The 19,163-nt window shown below is 36.3% G+C and overlaps 1 protein-coding gene across 1 annotated transcript in view; it reads right to left on the bottom strand.

Annotated features, from left to right (window-relative positions):
- Window positions 1-2,024: 2,024 nt before the first annotated feature.
- Window positions 2,025-19,163, bottom strand: part of LOC104607778 (DNA gyrase subunit B, chloroplastic/mitochondrial-like) — a 42,140-nt gene continuing 25,001 nt past the window's right edge. The window contains exons 9-21 of the mRNA XM_010273473.3: window positions 14,422-14,532; window positions 12,567-12,637; window positions 11,392-11,533; window positions 8,616-8,714; window positions 8,350-8,478; window positions 8,014-8,128; window positions 6,198-6,265; window positions 5,447-5,560; window positions 5,257-5,373; window positions 5,116-5,169; window positions 4,932-5,037; window positions 2,507-2,637; window positions 2,025-2,399 (exon numbers count right to left, since the gene is read on the bottom strand). Of these exons, the coding sequence (XP_010271775.1) occupies window positions 2,331-2,399; window positions 2,507-2,637; window positions 4,932-5,037; window positions 5,116-5,169; window positions 5,257-5,373; window positions 5,447-5,560; window positions 6,198-6,265; window positions 8,014-8,128; window positions 8,350-8,478; window positions 8,616-8,714; window positions 11,392-11,533; window positions 12,567-12,637; window positions 14,422-14,532 (1,326 nt within the window). The 3' untranslated portion in view covers window positions 2,025-2,330. The remainder of the gene's footprint in view (window positions 2,400-2,506; window positions 2,638-4,931; window positions 5,038-5,115; window positions 5,170-5,256; window positions 5,374-5,446; window positions 5,561-6,197; window positions 6,266-8,013; window positions 8,129-8,349; window positions 8,479-8,615; window positions 8,715-11,391; window positions 11,534-12,566; window positions 12,638-14,421; window positions 14,533-19,163) is intronic.

The following is a 19,163-nucleotide window of genomic DNA, read 5'->3' as shown; positions in this document are numbered from 1 at the left end:
AATATGTGCATATCTCACCATAAGGCCAAGACCCACCATGTATGAGATGTACAAACACAGATTCTATTGGAACATGTCGGAATAGGTTTTTGCTAGGAGGAGATCCCAACTAGACCTATCGGGCCATACTCTATGTTTGAATTTACACTGTTTTGGACTGGGCCCATTCAAATTTTGACAAAAATTAAAGCCCATGAACAGGTTTAATCACAACTCGGAGAAAATCCCTTCAAATAGTCAAAAGATCCATCACCATATTGGGTCCTAGCGCGAAAAAAAGAAATAAAAAATACATGGTGGAGGAAAATTTTGATTGCTTGAATTGATTATTGGGCCCTGGGGTTGGCCTGGATCTTGTATACGTGCTTTTAGGCAACTGAGACCATGAGGTTATGATGCAAAGTAACATCTACTGAACGAGAGATTAAAGAAACAGGACAATGGGGGCAAAATTGGAATATTAGTAAAATATTAGATTCAGTGCATACCCAAAATGTTTCACTAATTCAGCGCCTATTTGTGTCAAGTGAGGTCATTTCATAAGGTATATTCAAGTAGTTTTGTAAACCACAATGTATATTAAAGTAAGGTATATCTAAGTAATTAACCCCAAAAATTAAAGGTAACAGGGACCTCCCTATTTTTTATGAGATAAAAAAAATCTAAGGTATGGGTTGGGCCGGGCGAGCTGGAAATGATAAGCAGTGCATATCAATGACCATTTGATACTTGATGGTATGGCATTATCAAATTGCTCATATCATAATTTTGAAAACCGGACCAGAAATGGAACCGCATTGGCCAGCGGTTCCTGGGTCAAATTATCTGACTGTCCAGTCCAAACCCAGTCGGACAGTTTTGGGATCCAAAACCAGACCTGGACCCATAACCAGTTCCCAGGTTAAACAGTCCGACTGCCAGGTTCAGTCCAGTTTTCAAAACCATGGCTCAAATACTACTTCAGTGCTTTAAATAGATATGTCTTTCAGTTTTTTATTTTTTAAACAGAAACAATTGCTTTTGCTAATGTGATTTTTTTTTTGTTTAAAAAAATCTTTTTTCTTTTAGTTTCATGGGTCTATACAAACAAAATCAACATTTTAAAAAACGACCAGGAAATGGAACCGTTTTGGGCATCAGTTTCCGAGTCAACAGTCCGACCATCCGATTCGAACAAATGGCCTGTTCTGACAGCAAAATTAAAAACATTAAAAGATAATTAAAAAATAAAAAAACAATAAAAAACCATTGAATAGATCAACGGATTGGTGGCCTGGGTCAACGGTTTATTTGACTTATTCAACAGTTTTTGACCAAATTCCAGGTTTGGGATAAAACGAAACCGATTGCCTGGACGGTTCCCAGGCCGAATGGTCCAACTGTCCGGGTCAATGGCAGTTCGAAAACGTTGAACAAAACAAATCAATCATTTTCTACAATAAGCAAGGCTCAAAGTGTCGAATGATATTATTTCTACCTGATGTTTTGGTTTATCAAAATAAATTGACAACTTTTTTTCTTTAAGGCCAATTGACATACAACCATTATTTGAGGCTGTTCATAATTGAAAGAGATACCCTAAAAATGCATGTGAATGGCTACTTGTAGAAACATCATACTGAAATATTCTTGCCCCAGGCAAGTATGAGATAGGAAAATTTTACGTACTTATTTGTTTTTCCCATAAAATTTATAAATAAATCTGATATAACAGTTAATATTCTTTAAGCGCTATAAGTGACTCATAAACTATGTCAAAAATCAATATGTATCATTCAATCTTTGCAAACTTGGCCAGGGGGTGCTATATAGATATATAATCATTCTGACAGAAGCGACTCTCATATGTGATATGACAAGTGAGAACCATTTTGTATTTATGAATCCAAAACGTTTTAGGCAGAAATAGCAATGGTACCAAACACATGAAAAAAATTGTAAAGCGCGTGGCTCTCAATTTCACATGAATAAAGGTGATTAGTAGGAATTTTACATTGAGCAAAAGAGAGAATAGACACCATTCCTTGGAAAAGATGCATCAAGTTCTAATGTCATTTGACAAACACCTGGAAAGGATGCAATTTTCTTTCACTACATCATGATTCAATGAGCCCAATAGACCTATTTCACTAAATGAATTATCAGGTGCCTTGTAATAGCACCAGACATTAATTTGCAAAAGAAAAATGAAAAAAAAAATGAAAAAACCGTTAATACACCAATGAAAGCCTCTGCCTTGAGAAATGAAAAACAAACCAGAGGTTTCTATTTCACCATTCTTTTGAACTGTATACATGGTGGAATTCTTAAACCTGGTCTCGAATAAATGCCTATATATCCAGTTGATCCACGTCAACCATCTTTGCAGACTGCTGTATGAGTTCCTTCCGAACGTCAACCTGAAAGAAATCATGGGCATTGGCTATAAAAATGGTGGAAAAGTCACCTGGTATCAATGATTTGTTAGACTACCAAGACACATTAAAAAAAGAGCAAAAACACTTACACGGGAGCCCATGAGGGAGGAGAAAACCACATTTGCTTCAGCAGCATCCTCAACTACTAATTGTTTCAGAAGCCTCTTCTCTGGATCCAATGTTGTTTCCCATAATTGTGCAGGCATCATCTCTCCTAAGCCTTTACAAAGACAGGTGGGTGTAAGATTGAGATATACATATATATGTACATGCATATACACAAGTGCATACGTGTCTTTTTAGACAACAAAAACAATAGTTTAGCTTGTAATACTAGTCCTACCTAAATCCAAACTGAATAATTTTAACAATACAACTTGCTAAGCTGCAAAATTTTAACAACCTACCAAAGCACATTATGAAAACCAATAAAAAAGCACGTTACTTCAGAGCTATCTAAAATTCAATATGACACTTCTAACAAAAGATTGCACTGATTCACTTTGTTTGCAATAATAAAAGTAAGACCATCTTCATCAAGTAAAAGAATTTATCACGTTTATCCTATTTTTCCTTAATAGCCTGAAATAATGACAACCATGACAACTCAAGATTGATGGTCTGAATTGATGAGGTAGCATACTGTTTTGATGAGAATGACACTAAGTTCTTTTAATTTATGTGGGATGAGTCCTTCATGATATTGCAGCAAGTCATTTATATTCTCTTATACTTTTTTTTTAGCGTAGGTAGGATCGCAGTGGGGTGGAAACTAGACAAGTACATTTTCCCCATCATCACTACTGCCACCACTACAAACTACTATTTTCTCTGGTTATTGTGGTTAGGGTACAAGTATTTCGCAAACCACAAATGGTGCATCTTACATCAATGCAAGACCCAAGGCTAGAGAATTACAGGAAAAAGAAAGTAAGAAATGGAAGCAAAATATTTCAGAAAGAAGAAATGAGTTGGATGACGTTTTACAGCACAACGGTCTTGTACTTTTCCCCAACAATGTTGTCTTTGAAAATGGTGGGATAAAATTTTAAATATCAAACATGTAATGATAAGTACATATCCCTGCAACAACTAACTCCTTTGTCAAGGTGCAAAGAAAAGCTAGAGCACTGGGGTTGGCCATAGAAAAAGAGGAGTGATTAGTTGATTACAGAGAAGGGAAAAAGAACGAGCGAATGGGAAAAATCCCCTAGTCTATCATAAACTACAACTGATGCTGTGTTTTTCTCATAGAAATTGAAAGAGAATTAGAAAAGGTGCCTCATAAGAAGTTTGTTTGCATGGGCATCTCCTTTAAGCCTCTCTTTTCTTTACTTCTTGGGTAGACATGTTCATGGGCCAGGCTCAGGCTTAGCTTTTGCCAAAATTTGAATCGGCCCAGCTCGAAACCTGAGCCCAAAATAGTGTAAAGCTGAGCCTGAAGCTCAGCCCATGAGCAGGTCTATTCTTGGGAGACCTCTTCAGGGGGAAAAACATTCAAAAGAAAGGAGGTTGGTCATTCTTCCACTTTTATTTCAGTTCATCCCTTTACCTATAAATAGTTTTCATTGCAGGAAAGGATTATAAATGGATTTATTAATGATCTATCAAATTCATTGATTTTACAACAATTTAATCTGTTTTGTAGTGAGCTTTTAGTACATTGGAAGCTTAAACTTCTATATTCCCAGTATTGTTGATTGTAATGTATCTCTTCATATAAACTCTGAAAGTTTACATTTCTTATGTGTTTATACCTTATTCATAGTTATTTCAACTTTAGAATTATTATTATTGATGTATTTGCGGGATTTGAAAGAGTTTCCCCTACATATTCAAGTGTATCCATTTCTTTGCACCATATCCATGTGTATCCAAAGCATAGCGCAATATGTATCCATATCCAAACTTACCGATACAATACACAACACTGATACTTTGAATCCTGTTAGCAACAATAGGCAAGTATCCTCAGAATTTCCCCATCTCCACATGGCCAAATGTCCATTGATATCAAAATTGCAAACCATGATTAAAAGTTGTTTTGGGTTGGTTTCTTACACGAACTTGGAGTCTATAAAGGGAGATCCAAGTTCTTATGGTGAGTCTATAAATAATGTCATTGTAGTTGAAAAAAGATTTGAAATGACGAATAAAAGTTTGATTTAGTGACATTTTGGTTGTAGCCGAGTATCCCTCATTTAATTCTTCTTCAAAGCAATCTATCTTACTGTTTACTCTTAACAGCAAGACTTCTCTTTTTCTCATTTCTTGCTAATTATTTGATAGACGGTAAGCTGTCTATGTACTTCTCTACCTATATTGTCCATCCTTAATCATCCAAATCACCTTTCTTCACCCTACAAAGCCCACAACCAGATCTGAAAGTTTTAGGACCCCTACCCATCCTATATTATCAATAAACAACAAATATACATCAGAGATGCTAATTGTCACATGCATTAAAATTCAGGCTGATAATTCCCAAAAATAACTGTTTACTTTTAGTCTTACCTTTGAACCTCTGGATGTTGTATGATGCATTTGAAGGGAAACTATTCTGAAGACGTTTAAGCTCTGCATCATCATAGCAATAGTGTGCTTGCTTACCCCGTTCAACCTGATGGTTACAGTAATAACAACATAGTTAGATAATAAAAATGAAAATTTTCACTTGAACCAAGAATTGAGGGCATACCTTATAGAGGGGTGGAACACCCACATAAATACAACCTTCTTCAAATAGTGCTTTCTGTATTGAAAGATGAAACAAAGTCATTCAGATGATACCTAATGAACACATTAACTGATGAAAAAGTAATGAATCTCCACCATATACCTGATATCTAAAGAAAAATGTCAATAGAAGAGTGCGGATATGAGCCCCATCCACGTCAGCATCTGTTAGGATGATGATCTTGTGGTAACGGAGGGCATCCTTTTTAAAATCTTCTCCCTAAATCAAGGATAAACCCAAGTTAGTGAAATAAGTCAGGTTCAACTAACAAGAGAACATGAAATAGCAGCACCTTCACACCAAGCCCAAGACCAAGAATAAGATTCTGAATCTCTTCATTTTTGTACATAGCTGCCTCATCCTTCCTTTCAATGTTCAAAATTTTACCCCTTAAGGGCAGAACAGCCTACACCAGAAAAGGCATGCTAAGTCATATCAGAAATAAGAAAATTTCTTTTTCATATAGATTAGATGTTTCAAAATCAGTAAGTCACAGAAAAAAGAAGGTATTAAAAATGAAGAAAAACAGGTCTTGCATGAATCTAGAGTATAGAGGAATTTGGATAACCCTTTATCAAATACTGAGTAACTTCTTTAATAGGAAAAATAGAAACGAAAATGGCTGTAAGTTATACATGAGGGCCAAACACCTCATAAGATATCACAATTGAAAAGATGAAGAAACATAATACAAAGACAACAACTATGAAGTATCCCAGAGGGCAGACATCTAATATGATAGCTGACTCCTGCCCAGCATCCACTAGTAAGGCTACAGAAAGAAAGAAATATGAATTTGGACTCATCTGAATGTGCTATTCACTCTGGATGGCAAGGATCTAAGCCCTCTGAGGTGATGGCACAATGACCAAGGACCCTCCTGGTCATCATGTATGAGAATCTCAGAGTTGATCTTTTGTATCAACTCACACAACCCAAATAAAACATAGATACAAGTCCTGGTTCCGCTCACCAAGTCCAGCTCGGACCAAAAACCTTGAAAAAAAATGCTTAACTGCCTAGAATAAGAATAAAAATATTACCTGAAAGCGTCTATCACGACCTTGTTTTGCACTACCACCAGCTGAATCACCTTCAACTATAAATATTTCTGCAGAAGTTTGAAAGTAATAACTACATTTATCAAATTGAAATACCAAGGCATTAACCAAAAATAACTGAAATATTAAATTTGTCTCCATCCTAAAAATATCTATTTCCATGTCATAATACAAATATATAGCCCTTACAAAAATAACTTGAATTCTAGAAAATCAACAACCAAAGAACTCTAGGGATCCCTCCTCCCGCCTTGGTCAACCTTACCCCAACAAAAAAACCACACTACACTCCCAAAATTAAAACAAGAAATCGATAAACTACTTTTGCACATTCAAAAACAACAAGGGCAAATGGAATTCCTTGTTCCACCTTGAAGAGTGGGATACAAGAATTCCTAATAACATCACGGGTCCCATATCTAAATGGTGATCTACCCCTTCTTGGAATGCTGGCAGGCCCATGCTCAAGAAAGAGGATGGAACTTGATCAATAGAAAATGAAACCCAGAATGGGGCTAATAAAATTTCCAAGATAGCCATCTTGCATTCCTAATTATGGATCAGATAAGAGGATTCTTGTGTAAATATCGGATTATTCCCTTCATTCCCAATTACATGTGTTCAATGTGACACCAGATACTACATGGACACTCTTAAAGTTTAATTTACAGCACTGACCCTTCAGAAGTATATAAATGCAATACATATTAACAAATCATACTATAAAGAATTTGAAATGTTAAACACAATTGTTAAAAACATGGAAGTGAGATACAAGGTCCCTTGAAAAGAAAAACTCTCAAAGAAAACCCTGTGCTTCCCTAGTTGATACCATCTATCATCAAACTGGCATACCACACAATCATTTTTAATGAGTTCTCTGTAGAGCTAAGAATCTAACCAACCTAGCAGTGTCTCTAACCCCAAGGTCCCTCAGATCCCTCAATTGTGCAGGTAATCACAACCTAAGAGGTGGAGTCTCACTAACTCAACCCATAATGTCTTATAAGTCCTACATCATTGAACCTTAGAATAATTTGTAAAAACTACGCTATGATCCAGAAACTTCTTGGTAAATGAGCTAGAAAAATGTAGATCTAAGAAGATTCAACAAATATGCCGCATTTGGATCAGAGACGAATAACAATTGCAAATTAACCATAACACCAAAGTTTGCATTATGGGTCCTGTTCACCAAAAAAGAAGAATTTGTGGAAAGAAAAAATAAACAAATCCTAGGCCTCAAATGGAATTTTTCAGAAAAGAGGTTAACTTGATTGAGAAAACAGAGTACATGAGATCGAGATGATGTAAAATCAGGCTACACACAGGTTACAAAGGCATATTTCTATCTTGGCCTCAAATGGAATTTGAAATGATGTCTGGGAGGCAATCAATACAATTCGAAGGAATCAAGAAGGAATGGAATTCAAATCCAGTTTCACTCCCACAATCCAAATACAGCCATTGTGGTGTAACTATTATCTCCTTTCTTAGTAATGTATTTCTTCTTCTCTCCATTGGTAGTTGTGTTCTTTTAGTCTTTAATCTTCACCTCTTCTCTCAATTGCTAACTATTTGATTTTGTTTATCTCTAATAAGTAAAGAAGATAATAGTTTTGCAAAACATTAATCCAACTGAATGCCATGGCCATACTTCCAAATTGAGGTAAAGTGCATATTAGTGTAAAGAAAGATAATAGAGCAGTTAACTTGTAATAAGTATTATGCATTACAAGTGATGCAAACCATGAAGTTCAAAACAAGAATTAAAAAACAATAAGCAAATAGAAGATACCAGATTCCTCAGGATTTGTAGCTGAGCAATCAGCTAGCTTTCCAGGAAGAGAAGACGATTTCAGGACACTCTTTTGCCTCACCAACTCCCTTGCCCGCTTTGCGGCCAGAGCTGCCTAAATTAAAAAAAAAAAAACAGTATATAACAAATATCCAAATCTTACAATAAATTAATAAGAGTGAAGATGGGCCACTAACTGACTAAAGAGAGCATTTTATTAAATATTAGGCTTAAATATTTTTTAAATGAATAACAAGCGGTTAGCTTTCATAGTTTTCTTTCAAAAACCAACATAAACATGACACTAAAAAGGAGCAAGCATTTCAACAAGGATACCTTGAAAGCATTCAGTGATTTGGAAAGAATTGAATCAAGGACATCAGGATGCAGTTCCAAATACTCTGTAAGATACTCTTGCACCGATTGATCAACCACCTTTCGCACTTCTGGGTTTCCCAATCTTGTCTTTCAAATAATGAAACAGAATATCCACTAAATAAGAATGAGCACTTGAGAATTGAGGAAATGAGAGAAGACCCTATATTGACTTTTCTTGACCCTATAGAGATTAATTCATGGAAATAACATCAGAATGCCAGCACCTTTGTTTGTCCTTCAAATTCTGGATTTGGAACCTTGACTGAGATAATACATGTCAATCCTTCCCTTACATGTTCACCACTTAAACTAATTTCCTTTTCCTGGAATGCAGCAAACCAAGTATTACAAAAACAGACACACTTTAATATGTATTTTGTTGACACACAGAGCAACATTAATACTTGACCCTTTAATATGTATTTCGATGCAACATAGAAAAGAAGAAAACTTTACATTTACTGATTAAAAGAAGAAAAATGCATATTTCATTTGAGTTAAGTAGCTTTGTTGAATCACAGCTATACACATACAGAAAGGACACAGTATTGGATATGAAATTTACACTAAAAACTGAAGTATCCAACACGATACGGCACCCTTATACAAGTATCCAGGTATCATAGCATCACGCTAATGAATTCTGTAATTATTTTGATGTAAAGGTGCCATAAGCCCAGGGGAAAAATTATTCCAATGGTTTTTTGTCCATTGGAATTAATAAATTCTATTGAAAAAATAATTAGAAATTCATAAATGCAATAAATATAAGATGCCAGATCACCAACTATTTACTTTGGAGAATTATCTATACAAAGATCATGAAGAGTCTTCAAAATAATGTTTTATAAATCACTTAAGTCTGCATTTGTTTTCAGTGCAAATATTTATTGATGTAATAGTACATCGATGGAGTTCAATACCAATAGGTTTAAATGAGTGAACCGTTGTAACTTTAAAAAGTGTAATTATCGATGTAAATATTTACACCAATTTTATCAATGTTGTAATTACATCAATAATCGATGTAAAACTCTACCGTGAGTGGAGTTTACATCAATTTTCGGTGTAAAACTACACATTATCCAAACACCAACAAACTCTTTTCCTTTGTCATACAAAAGTGTTCGGGTTAAATAGATTGTTGATCTCCATTAACAAGTTTAACCTACACCAAAACAAGGAAAAAGACCATTCCCAAATGCCTACAACAAAAGGGCAGGAGATCAAGAGGTGGTAACAACTCTCACTGTTAGATTTGCAACGGATGTACCAGTTCGGGGATACACAAAGGAAGGTCTTCTTTTTTGAAGGTTATCCACAGTATTTAACTTCCCATAGTAAACATCCCAACAAAAATCACTGACTTAGGGGGGATAGGCCTACACCAGATTTCAATAAATGGGAAAAACAGGGGTTGAGGAGAGGAACAAAAAGCATTGAAGAAAGAAGCAGCTAAAAATGAGCTTTTGGAATGTAGAACTCAAATCCTTCTATCAGGTTTAGAAGGACCCATACAAACTATGTCCAAAGTATGCCAAACAATTGTAAACCTCATCAAGCTCGCCATCCCTTATGCCCCTTCCAAGACCAAGATATTAACTGGCTAGAATAGGACTGAGGAACAAAAAGAATTGAAGAAAGAAGCAGAATAAAATGAGCTTTTGGAATGTAGAACTCAAATCCTTCTATCAGGTTTAGAAATACACATACAAACTATGTACAAAGTAAGCCAAACAATTGTAAACCTCATCAAGCTCGCCATCCCTTAAACCCCTTCCAAGACCAAGATATTAACTGGCAAGAATAGGATTTAGGGGGGATAGGGGGAAGGGATCGGGCCTATCATATCAAAAAGGTTGCATTAAAGACAGGGCCACCTATTTCATTCAACGTTCCGGGGCAGGGGCCCGCCCGATTCGACCGACCAATGGGGCGAGCTGATCTGCTTTGATCAAGGAGAAAACCCAGTCAGCCACCTTACCGGTGCAGGTCACATGACCTACAGCTCGGCCTTCACTTTTTGAGGCTTCCTCTACCCACACCTCTATGTGCCTGCAGCACTTCCATATGGAGAAAGATGGGCTTACCATGTTCCATCAATAGCACCTAACCTTTGCCGATTTTGGCGGACCGTGCTCCATCCCGGTTAACTCATGCGGTTCCGACGTGGCAATGGCTATGCTTAAGAATGGGTTGGCAATATTCATAAAAAAAAAGAATGGGTTGGCAAAGGAAAGGTTCTAGGTGAAATCATGGAAATTTGTAAAGTTCCTTGGGACCATGGAAAAATAAAAAATCCAAACTAAATTTTTAAAGATAGAATTGATAATTTGTAGATATATTTAAGACAATATATTGTGTGGGGTAACTAAATTTGAAGGCATAATGACAAGGATATTGACAAAAAAGAAGAAAAAAGTCCTTTATAGGAGTAAGTACCAAAATTCTTAAAACTATGGTTTTTGAGATGAATTTTGATAAAGATTCATAGGGGATGACCAAATATGGGGGATTTCAGAGATGGTTTACCCAAAAGCATGAAAACTGCTAAAATGAGAAAAATTTTAGGTTTTAACATAAACTTGAACAATGTCCTTAGATCAATGTCAGTACTTGGACATTGAAAAAACTTCTTAGTTAAGAAGTAGGAACAGGTGGATGACAATCTCCAAATTTACAATGTAGGAACAGGTGGTTGACAGTCTCCAAATTTTGTCTTATTCTTTCTATAGTCAACTGCTATAGAGTAGTTTATAAATCTTTACTTGCTTGGGAAAACATGGTCGCACCACCTGAGGACAATAAAATGAGCTCATATTAACTCCAATTTTATGGCTAGGTAGTCATATGTTCAAATACCAGGAAAAGGAACCCATGCAAACCCGCAGGAATCATTTAATACCTTTTTTATAGGTAACAAATGATTTCATTGAATACATAGAAATAAAGATTTCAAAATCTGTGCAAATAACTACTGAATATGAGTGAAGGGAACACCTTGATAATCTTTGACTTCTTTCCTAAGCTATTGAGAGTTCTTGTTATCGAAGCCTTTATACCATCAATATGAGTACCACCATCAGTTGTTCTTATGCTGTTCGCATATCCCAACATTGTATCTGAATATGCATCTGAGCACCTGATTAAGAAGGAAAAAGAAGACAATCAATGCATCAATTCACTCACTGATATCTATATATAAAGCCCTAAACTTTACACTTTCATCCGTCCAGGTATTTAAATAGAAACCCTACTTCTCTTTTCCTTACTATAATCTCGTCTACTACCCAAGATATTATTCTCTTCTTTCTTTATTTTAAGTTTGATTATTTTATTTCTTTTCAATTTTGTAATTACCTAGAATATGCTGAGATCTAGTTCAATATAATAGGTAGTTTACAGTTTTTTTTTTTTGTGTATGTGCACTGTGCGCATGTGGTATTAAGACAAATTCGTAGACATTTGATCGAAATAGATAAAATGTCGACTGACAAAATGCATCTTTTATTCATCTTAAATTCTCTATTGGTTGGTCTCGACACCAACATATGTCAGCCAATATTTCCAATACTTCCTGACATTTTAAACCATGGCTACGAGATTCAACCCATTCAGGCAACGATATATTGAAGAGGGCACACATGGCATGATATGACAATTGATGGTATTGAATTTGAGAAATCAGAAACTGTCAGAGACAAATGCAAACAAAAACATTATGTGTTATCCAAGGCCACCAGTGCCTTACTGTCAAAGTGTTGATGACTTGGTGTTTTCTTTTCTTTTAGGTCTTTGGCTTTCTGCTTGGACTTGGATTACATTTGTGGTTTTAAGTGCAAGAAGGGTATGGTTATTTCATGTGGTACTTATTTCTTAACCCCTTGGGTGTGAGTGCTTTGCGGCTTTTATTGGAATGGTTATATTTTCCTTGGACCACAGAGCGTGCATAAAGCTTACATCTTACTTCTTACAATTTTAATTTAACTTTTTTTAATTATCAAAAAATATGCAGTGTTACTGATGTCCCAAGAAGAATATAAGTTGCATAAAAAATAGCTACCAAAGTAATTACATAGATATATGAAACACAAACAATATTCTCATTGCAAAGAGGAATGTAGAAAGTTTAGATTTCATAAATATATAACAAAACTGTAGATCCAAATAATTACCACTGAAGGGCTACATCAATTGTGGTTCCATCTACCTCTTTTCTGAAGCTAACAGTATCATGAAGTGGATTCTGGATTTAAAAAAACAGCCGTTACACCATCAGAAAAGGCTAAAAAAAGTTCAGATTAAATTGAACACTCTGGATGTTAAAAAACTTGCTGGAATATTCAAATCTTGTGACAAATAAATTAGTTGGAGCATATGCAAAAAAGAATAGATAAACAAAGCACAGTCAATAAAAACATGTATCACATTAATAAGCCATAGAATTGACTACTACCAAAATAAATTTGATAATGGCAGTAAGATCTTTTTCTTTTAACCAATAATGGTAATTTGATTGCTGCACTGCAACTCCTCTTACATAATATAGGCCTACTGCATTAACCTCTTGGGCAGGCTGTTGGTCATTTCCAAGACTTCACAATGCCAGTTAGAGCAAATCCAGTTAGGGAGAACTGGGGAATCAACCCACAGGGCAAAATTTTGTGGAATCAGCTACCATCATCAGTTTGGTGCCTTTGGAAAGAAAATAACTGTTGGATCTAATTTCCCCTTTTGAACCGGTTACAGGGCAGAATTATCTGAATTAGTTTTTTGGCCCTCCATTTTGAAAGGTTATAAGGTGGTGAAATTTCAAAATTCCAAGAATTATAAGAAATAAGAGCCCAACTATCAGTCTATGATACTGGAAAGGAAATGATACCTCAAAAAACTGATAACCAATCAACCGGTTTCATAAAAGTGGTGACCAAGGATCAAAATATCAACATGATACGCCTGATACAGGGTGTATCATATCAGTATCTGAATGCATGGACACGTGGCACGAGCCGGATGATGAAAAATTATCATGTCCAGTTCCTTCAGGGGATGGATCCATAAAAATTCACCTATCCCAATAACAAAGAAACCTGACTTGAATGATCCTGTATTAAAAGCTAAATTGGCTAAAGGGATGGGTCATAATTATTATGAAGAACCCGCGTGGCCCAAGTGGAACAGCATGATGCCAATGAGGACCTATAGCAGCACTGCTGATAAAAGTTGTAGTGGCAGTCATAACCACCGCTAAACGTCTGAAAATTATAAAAAATAATCTTTTCATTGCAAGAATTTGGATCCATCAATGATCTATTAAACCCATTGAAATAAGAATAATTTTAGTTAAAAGTGAATTTCTTAATTTTTTAGGAAAAAAAATAATTTATTTTATATATTCTAAATTATTTCTTGGTAAGAGAAAACCATAAGATTGATCTATTAATGATCTATTAAACTCATTGAAATAACACCAATTCGATGCGTCTTTTAAGGAATTTTTAGTAGATTGGAAGCTCAAACACTGTTTCATGTAATATTAGTAAAGTTACCGCATGATATCTGCATGCTTTAGACTCCTGGAATTGTTGATTGTAATGTGTATCTTGAATATAAACTATTAAAATGTAAACTAGAGTACCAGACCTTGAAGCCATGTCATTATCCTCACCTCCTGGCAATGGCACCCAACATGACTCAGGGTTATGATGTTGTTGTTCATAAGCACAAGTTAGATGATAGGAATGCAAGCCCAACGTGTGCATCAAGTCCCCAAAAATAAAGAAAGATGAACATTTACTTTTTTCATTTTTTCAAGTATTAATTTTCTAGTTCTGTTTAAGAAAACAAAATGGGTGCAACAATTGCCAACCATTTTTGAAGTCAATTTAAGTGCTATAATATTTAGAGGAAAAATGAATAGTTAAAAAAATTCATCCAAACAGAACATTAGTAAAAGGGGGAATGTAAAAAAAAAATGGAAGAGCTATGCAAGAATGGTTTTGCAAAAAGGATAGGATCCCATAAGCATACCTTATCAGAATTTAGCCATTTGACATATTCCACCAACCCACCAGCATAGAAGTATTCACTATATTGTGCCTTCTCTGGAACATTGTCCTCCTTTCTTAGAGTGATTTTGAGCTGTTATGGTGGAGTTGATCACTTTTTAATAGCATGACAGTAAGAAGATGAAAAAAATTCCTAAGAATGCCAAAAACTGGAAGAAAAATGCTAATTAAGGATTGATTTTATAACAATTTTTCTTGATCAATATTACAGATATTAAAGTTAACATTTTTTTGATAATTAATGATTCCGAATTTCATTCCTCGTCAAGAAAAAAATGCCAATCACAAGAGTCTGACTAATGTAAAAAACAGCTTTAAGCTGACATAATCTGACATGGAATATTCAATAAGAGTAATGGTAATCTGATATGGAATATGCCAATCACAAGAATCAGACTAATGTACAAAACATGCCTTCAGAGAAATCAACACCCTAGCAAAGAGGCTTAATTCTACTTCCAGCTGGGTAAAGACTGCCAATGGGATGGCAGGTGTATTAGAAAAACAGGGAGTTGACAGGCCTCTATTGTTTTGGGCAAAGTTGTAGTATGGTGTAATGTGGGGTGGGAAATTCCTTTAATGACTGTACTAAATTCATGAATTCTTAATGAAATTTTTTACTGATAAAAAAATTTATGAGACTGATTACAATAATGACCCTGGTCCCAGACAGACAGCCCCAAACTAAATCAGAACAAGAAGCTTCTGATTTGGCTAAACTGTCAGCAGTAACATTACAACTTAGGACCCAGCTGAATAAGCAGTTCAGTTCTCTCAAAGACATGATCTCTCTAACAATAAATCTGACACCTATGGGACATCCTACCCTGTTTTAGCCATGAAATGACGACCTGAAGTCTCCCTCAATCAGTAAGTAGCTTAACCTGTTCTCAGCAGCTAATTTTAATCCCTGCAATGGTGCTAGTAACTTATCACTCAAGGAATTGAGTACCCACTCATCATGAATAACTTAATCTGATATTTCCTTCTTCATCCCCCATAGTTCCTCCAGTCCCAAAATAGACTTGCTGTAGACAGTGTGTTGACAGAAAGGTAAGCATTAAATCTAATCCATTCTTATAGAAACTATAAAGAGGAAAGATAAAAGATAATTGGTAATAAAAGAAAATTTGTATTAGAAAAAAGAAGAGTACAAGGGAAGGTGATCAGCAATCACCTGAAAGAAAAAGAAGCAATCTTCCCCTCCAAAAACCAGCCTCAACCCCCTTAAAACCACAACAAAAGCAGCCAACAAAAGAATAGAAACATCCATCCCCCCTAAATTGAACAGGACACAATCAAGTCCCAATGATGAAATTGCATCCACCCCCTAACAACCCGGTCCCTATCACCTTTAAGGTTCAGCATCAAACCAACTTCTCGGTCTAAATTTGGGGGAAGCTTCCTATTTTGGTTTTCTTTAAAAGGAGGGACCTTGTGAACCCACCAGTTACTCAGCCCAGTATCTGAAATAAAGCCCTTCAGTTCCCAGGCTCAAAACCTTTAATTTCTTGTTCATAACTTGTGATGATGTTTCAAGATGCTCTTACTTATCAACTCCCGAGCAATATGTAGGCCCACCTGTCACCATCACCCCCTCTTCTATAATTATCACTGTGTCATTGTCCTTTTTCGATGCTCCCTCTTCTCCACTTCCCTCCTTTATGACTGTCCAGCTTCTCTGAACATACTCTCCCTTCACTTCCACCAAAGCCTCTCAACACCATGGAAGGCACACCACAACCCAAAGTTGGAATATTGGATCTTCACCTTCTATCACAATTCGTAGTTTGAATATCATACCTGCAAATAACAAGTCAATATGCGAAGGAATAGACTGCACATCCTTTGTCTCCACCAACAAACGAGCATACTGTAACTATTCCCATCTGCTATGAAAACAATAACTTTTAAATTTACCACATGCACTACCCATCACCCTAAAAGTCTGGGTACACCATGAATGAAGAGGAATTCTAAAGATATTGATCCAGACAAAATATATATCCTGGTCCTCACTCCAGCCAGAGTGTCTAAGATGATTGAGAAGGATGGAAGAATGAAAGAATGAATTTAAACAGCATCTGGTCAAGTGAAACAAAGTATGTAGTCCAAAGAAAGCAGGGGGCTTGGGGGTGAGGAAGCTAAGAAAGTTCAATGTAGCTTGTCATGCCTAGTGGCTTCGGAGGTAGAACGAACAACCTAATGCTTTATGGAGAAGGATTATTCTAATTAAATATGATGCAGGTAATTCAAGCTGGGGGCCAGCAGAGTGAAGAATGTCTTATGGGTGTGCCGTGTGGAAAGGAATTCAAAACGCTCTTGTGGAGTTCAGAAAAGGAATCAGGTACACAGTGGGTGATGGTTAAAGAAACAAATTCTGGACTGAGGCTTTCTCTTGGGTAGGAGATACAGCAGTTTGGTGTCCAGTGATTAGAAGGAATCTAAATGACTGAGAGATTGAGCAGTGGATGGAGCTGATGCAGCAGCTATCTGGCATAACTCCAGGCTTCATGAGTAGGAATAAGAGAATTTGGAAGTGGGATAAAAAAGGAATTTTCACAGGGAGATCCTTCTATAATAAGCTCATAGAGGCAAAGATGGTGGATTTCCCAGAAGCTGTAGTGTGGAATACTGCAGCCCCTCCAAAAGCTGTTTTTTTATTATGGGCGGCAGACTGGCAGTGTTGGGCAAGTTTTTGACAGCAGAGGTTTTGGCTAGGAGAGGGCTGAGTGTGCTGCCTAGCAAGTGCATAATGTGTGGGGAAGCTTCTGAAGATTCAGATCACCTATTGATCCACAGTAGAGTTGCTTGAATCCTTTGGGCAAAGTTTTGGGTCTGTTTGAAGCTCACATCTGTTTCCCAGAAAATCCACTAGCAGTGTAGCAGAGCTTGCAAATGAAAGGTCTTTCTATAGAAGGCAAGGTTATTTGGGGAGTAGGACCAGCTATAGTGGTTTGGACGATATGGATGGAAAGAAACAAAAGGCTGTTTGAAAATAAGTTTGTTACAAAGGAAAATTTATGTAAAGGATTTTGTGGTAGGATGTACTCATCGGTAGGAACACAGACGATTCAGGAATAGGCCATATAGCTCTTTTTGTATTTATGGAGCTATTTTTGTATCTATGCACACAGGGTATACAATTTAGAAGATGTAGAGTTCTTGATTGGGCACTGCACTTATCCTTGTTGAGCAGATATGGTTTTATTCTTTGTATAATATATTACTTTACCTTTCTCTCTCTCAAAAAAAAAAAAAAAACACAACTTCTATCCTGGTATACATCACCTGACCAATCATTGGAGATCATCTACCTAAGCGCAGTTCTGGGTGGTAATGTGAGCTTCCCATCTCCCTACAACACTTCTGCTCCATCCTTATTTTGCACACTAATAGGAAAAAGCCTGCATTTCACCTTCTACTTTATTGAAACCAAGCTATCTCCATTCAATTGAAGCTCATTTGCAACATAGCTAACATCAGGACCTAACCCGATGAATCTACAAACTAAGCAAGCCCTTAACTATACTCTGTCTATAACCTTTCCACAATCCTCAACAACCACACCTAAAGGCGTCTTTGTCATTCATCATGCCATTCTCATTTCTGCTCCTTTGACATGACATCTAGAGATACCATTGTTGTTCATCATTTTTTTTATGGTTAAGATAAAAGATTTGACTTGTAAGATGCCTTGTTTCCTATTGAGAAGAATCATAGATTGGGAGAAACTGAAGGAAAAACTATTCCAGATGTTAGACAGTTTGGGAGGCTGGTGTAAAGGTTGTCGTATCCATCTATGATGAGGCCTGACATTGCTTACATTGTGGGGGGTTCTAAGTCATCATATGTATTCCTCTAACCATATCATCTTATAGCTGCAGAAAACACACTTAGGTATTTAAAAAGGCATCCTGGTCAGGGTATTCCGTTTACCGATCATAGTGTAAACTGATGCTGATTGGGCAAAATCTATGGATGACAGAAGAACTACAACCGGCTACTGCACTCTTGTGGAAGGTAACCTAGTCACTTGGAGAAGCAAGTAGTTAGTCCCATGTCATGGAAAGATGGGTTTACTGTTGATAATGAGGCAGCTATCAATTTAGCTGTTAATCCAGTGTTTCATGACAGAACCAAACATATTTAGGTAGATAAGCATTTCATAAGGGAGAAACCTGATATGAGTGAAGTGTACACACTGCATCTAAATTATAAGGAGCAATTAGCTGATACATTTACAAAAGGTGCAAATGTCCTGTACCATAGAAAGTTATCTAACAAGTTGGGAATGATAGGCATTTATGACCCAGTCACCCAATTTGAGGAAGAGTATTGTAACTTGTAAATTGTCTTGTTATGTGTGCAGGGATAATTCTGTCCTTTTATGATTTTATCTACTTTTAGGCCACCCTAATAAAATAAGGGTCCAAAATCCATTGGAATCTGAATTGGAATGGTCTATTCGTCCCTAAATCAGATTCCAATCGGAACCGAAATCCATTGGAATCTGAATTGGAACGGTCTATTCGTCCCGCCTATTTGGTTCAGATGGGGAATCAGAGTCAGCTGGAATGGATTCTCATTTCCAAGGGAGGGGGAGATGATGCTCACTTCCAATTCTGCCCAACCAAATGGTTGGAATCAAAATGGACCATTCAAATTCCAATTCCAAACCCCATTCCAATGAATCAAACGGAC

Source organism: Nelumbo nucifera, chromosome 7 (genome assembly GCF_055504915.1).
Source record: "Nelumbo nucifera cultivar China Antique chromosome 7, China Antique-T2T, whole genome shotgun sequence".
In the NCBI taxonomy this organism is placed as follows: domain Eukaryota; kingdom Viridiplantae; phylum Streptophyta; class Magnoliopsida; order Proteales; family Nelumbonaceae; genus Nelumbo; species Nelumbo nucifera.
The sequence above is the reverse complement of the archived record's forward strand: the minus strand, read 5'-3'. Positions and strand labels throughout refer to the sequence as shown.